The sequence below is a fragment of the Diadema antillarum genome, unplaced genomic scaffold, assembly GCF_040938485.1.
Source record: "Diadema antillarum isolate AM-2024a unplaced genomic scaffold, OU_Dant_1.0 seq00000338_RagTag, whole genome shotgun sequence".
NCBI lineage: Eukaryota > Metazoa > Echinodermata > Echinoidea > Diadematoida > Diadematidae > Diadema > Diadema antillarum.
The window spans coordinates 470,081-472,278 of NW_027271351.1; the positions used below are offsets into that span (position 1 = coordinate 470,081).

Consider the following 2,198-nt stretch of genomic DNA (forward strand, 5'->3'; position numbering starts at 1 on the left):
ACTCTAGCCCTGGCTCATGTAAACGCTATGTGATAAAGTAATCTATTAATATTTCAGTTCGGATGATTTCTTTGCTGGTATTGTTTTTCGTTGTTATCTTCTGTTTTTCTTCTTTACGCAGTTACTGCAATAAAAAGAAATCTGAATCTTGTGAACTCTGACACCGAATATTACCGAAAAGCATTTCTTTTCATTGCTTTCTTCTTCTTCTTCTTCTTCTTCTTTTTTTTTTGGGGGGGGGGGGTAACTCATTGACTAATCATCTGCCAACTCAATGATTTTTTTTATTTCCTTGTTGTTCTTCATTTTGCAGTAGTGTCGTATAGTGAACTTGCATAGTATTAGATGACATTTTTGTGTGTTAGTTGTCGTAGGTGTGAAACAGAAAAAAGAACTATGGAAATTCGTTCATCAGTGGTGCAGTGTATATTGTGCAAAAATATAAACAATTTCCCGAAGTTTTGCTTGAAGAATACATGCAAAGTATACTTTTGCTGATTCTTTACACTATCACAATCTAGACCATGGATGGCGTTGACGTGAATCCGACTTTGTCGCATCTTGCCGATTCAATCGACTACCCACTGAACATCTCGAATGGATTCGATGAGACCGCCTACGCGAAATTTCCATATCCAATCTCTGCTCTCCTCACCCAAGTGACTGTTTGCGTCGTCAGCCTGGTGTTGAACACACTCAACATCACCGTCGCCTGTCACCGTCACTTTGATTTCCCCGTCAGCAGTCGCGTGAACATCGTCTCCATGGCCGTGTCGGACTGTCTGCTCTCCGCCTCCCTTCCCGTTAACATCATCCTCTTCCACATACCGGGAATCTCCCCTCTCTGGCCGAAGCTCTTCTGCCGCTTCTTCCTCGTACTCACTGTCACTTGTGTCAGGATGAGTGTCATCTCACTTGTCCTCATCATTGTCGACCGCTACTTTGCCATCGCTTCTCCTTTTCGTCATCAGAGGTATGCCACCAAGAAAGTGTGTATCTGGACAACGCTTGGTGCCTGGTTTTTCATGACAGTGGTGCACATCATTGAGAATGCCACGGGAGACTACTTCTTCGACCCGTTGCTGGTAACCTGCGAGGTCCTGGTCTCCCCCTCCCGGATGATAGTGTCTATGTCCCTGTTCTATTTTATCCCTCTCACCACCATGATTGTAGTCTATGCTCGTCTTCTCATCATTGTTAGGAAAATGATAAGGGATATGGTAGCAGTCCACCCACAAAGGCAGGCGCCAATGGACCAGCCAGGAGAGCGTGATGAGCAAGCACGTGAACGTCCTCCGCGTAACCACGGTAACAAACATTTTAAGATAATTATCACATTTTTCGCCGTTACCGTGGTCTTTACCCTCACCAATGTTCCTAATCACATAACTCGCATTGTGACTCTTCTTCATGGACCAGGCGCTGTACCTGCGACCACCGTTATCTTTATCTGTCGCACCATCCTTATCACTGGCAGCTGGTGGAATTTCGTCATCTTCTCATTGATGAACACCAGCTTCAGAAGGGTCCTCAAGAAAATGTTCACTTGTCGTTCAACAATCTGAAAGAGTATTTTTATTTGTTTGTGTTTTGAGATAATACATCTCATATTGTGGAAACAATATAGATTTACATTAAAATGCTACAACCCCCGTAAAACTATACGAGTATCGTAATCGATTAAGATATCGTCTCGAACTGTTCGTCGTTTTCAAAGGTCATCGACTCCAGACAGTGAAAGCATATTCGGAGCCGTACCAAACGCTGAGGTGCGAGGTTCCCTGACTAAACGTCTGTTTTTATCTATGACTACAGCTGAAGAAAGCTTCTAACCCTCGCACGTTCGCTCGTAGATTGTAAAACTTACGTGCACGTCTACACGTGAGTGCGGAGTTAGTTGTCTGATTGCTATTTGATTGGATTGCAAGAGTCAGTAATGCATTTATAGGAACAATAAGTTTTATAGGATGTTACTTATGGACAATTAGTTTTGCGACAAGAGATTATCACCATATCATTTCAGTATATTGACAAATCAACAGAAAAGTGATTTATGCCACTGACGATTGTGAAAAGAATATGCCGGAAATCCTAACTCACAAATTTGATTTGTTAAGGTTCCCGCTGGCTTTCTTCTTCGAGAAAATAATGTGACAAGGCATGGATCTTCTTGTCTATAAAAGACGGGATTGTAGTCC

The 2,198-nt window shown here is 42.6% G+C and overlaps 1 protein-coding gene across 1 annotated transcript; it reads left to right on the forward strand.

Annotated features, from left to right (window-relative positions):
• Nucleotides 1-524: 524 nt before the first annotated feature.
• Nucleotides 525-1,565, forward strand: LOC139730829 (dopamine receptor 1-like). The gene has a single exon (XM_071641702.1). The coding sequence runs from the start codon at nucleotides 525-527 to the stop codon at nucleotides 1,563-1,565; it is 1,041 nt and encodes a 346-aa protein (XP_071497803.1).
• Nucleotides 1,566-2,198: the final 633 nt, after the last annotated feature.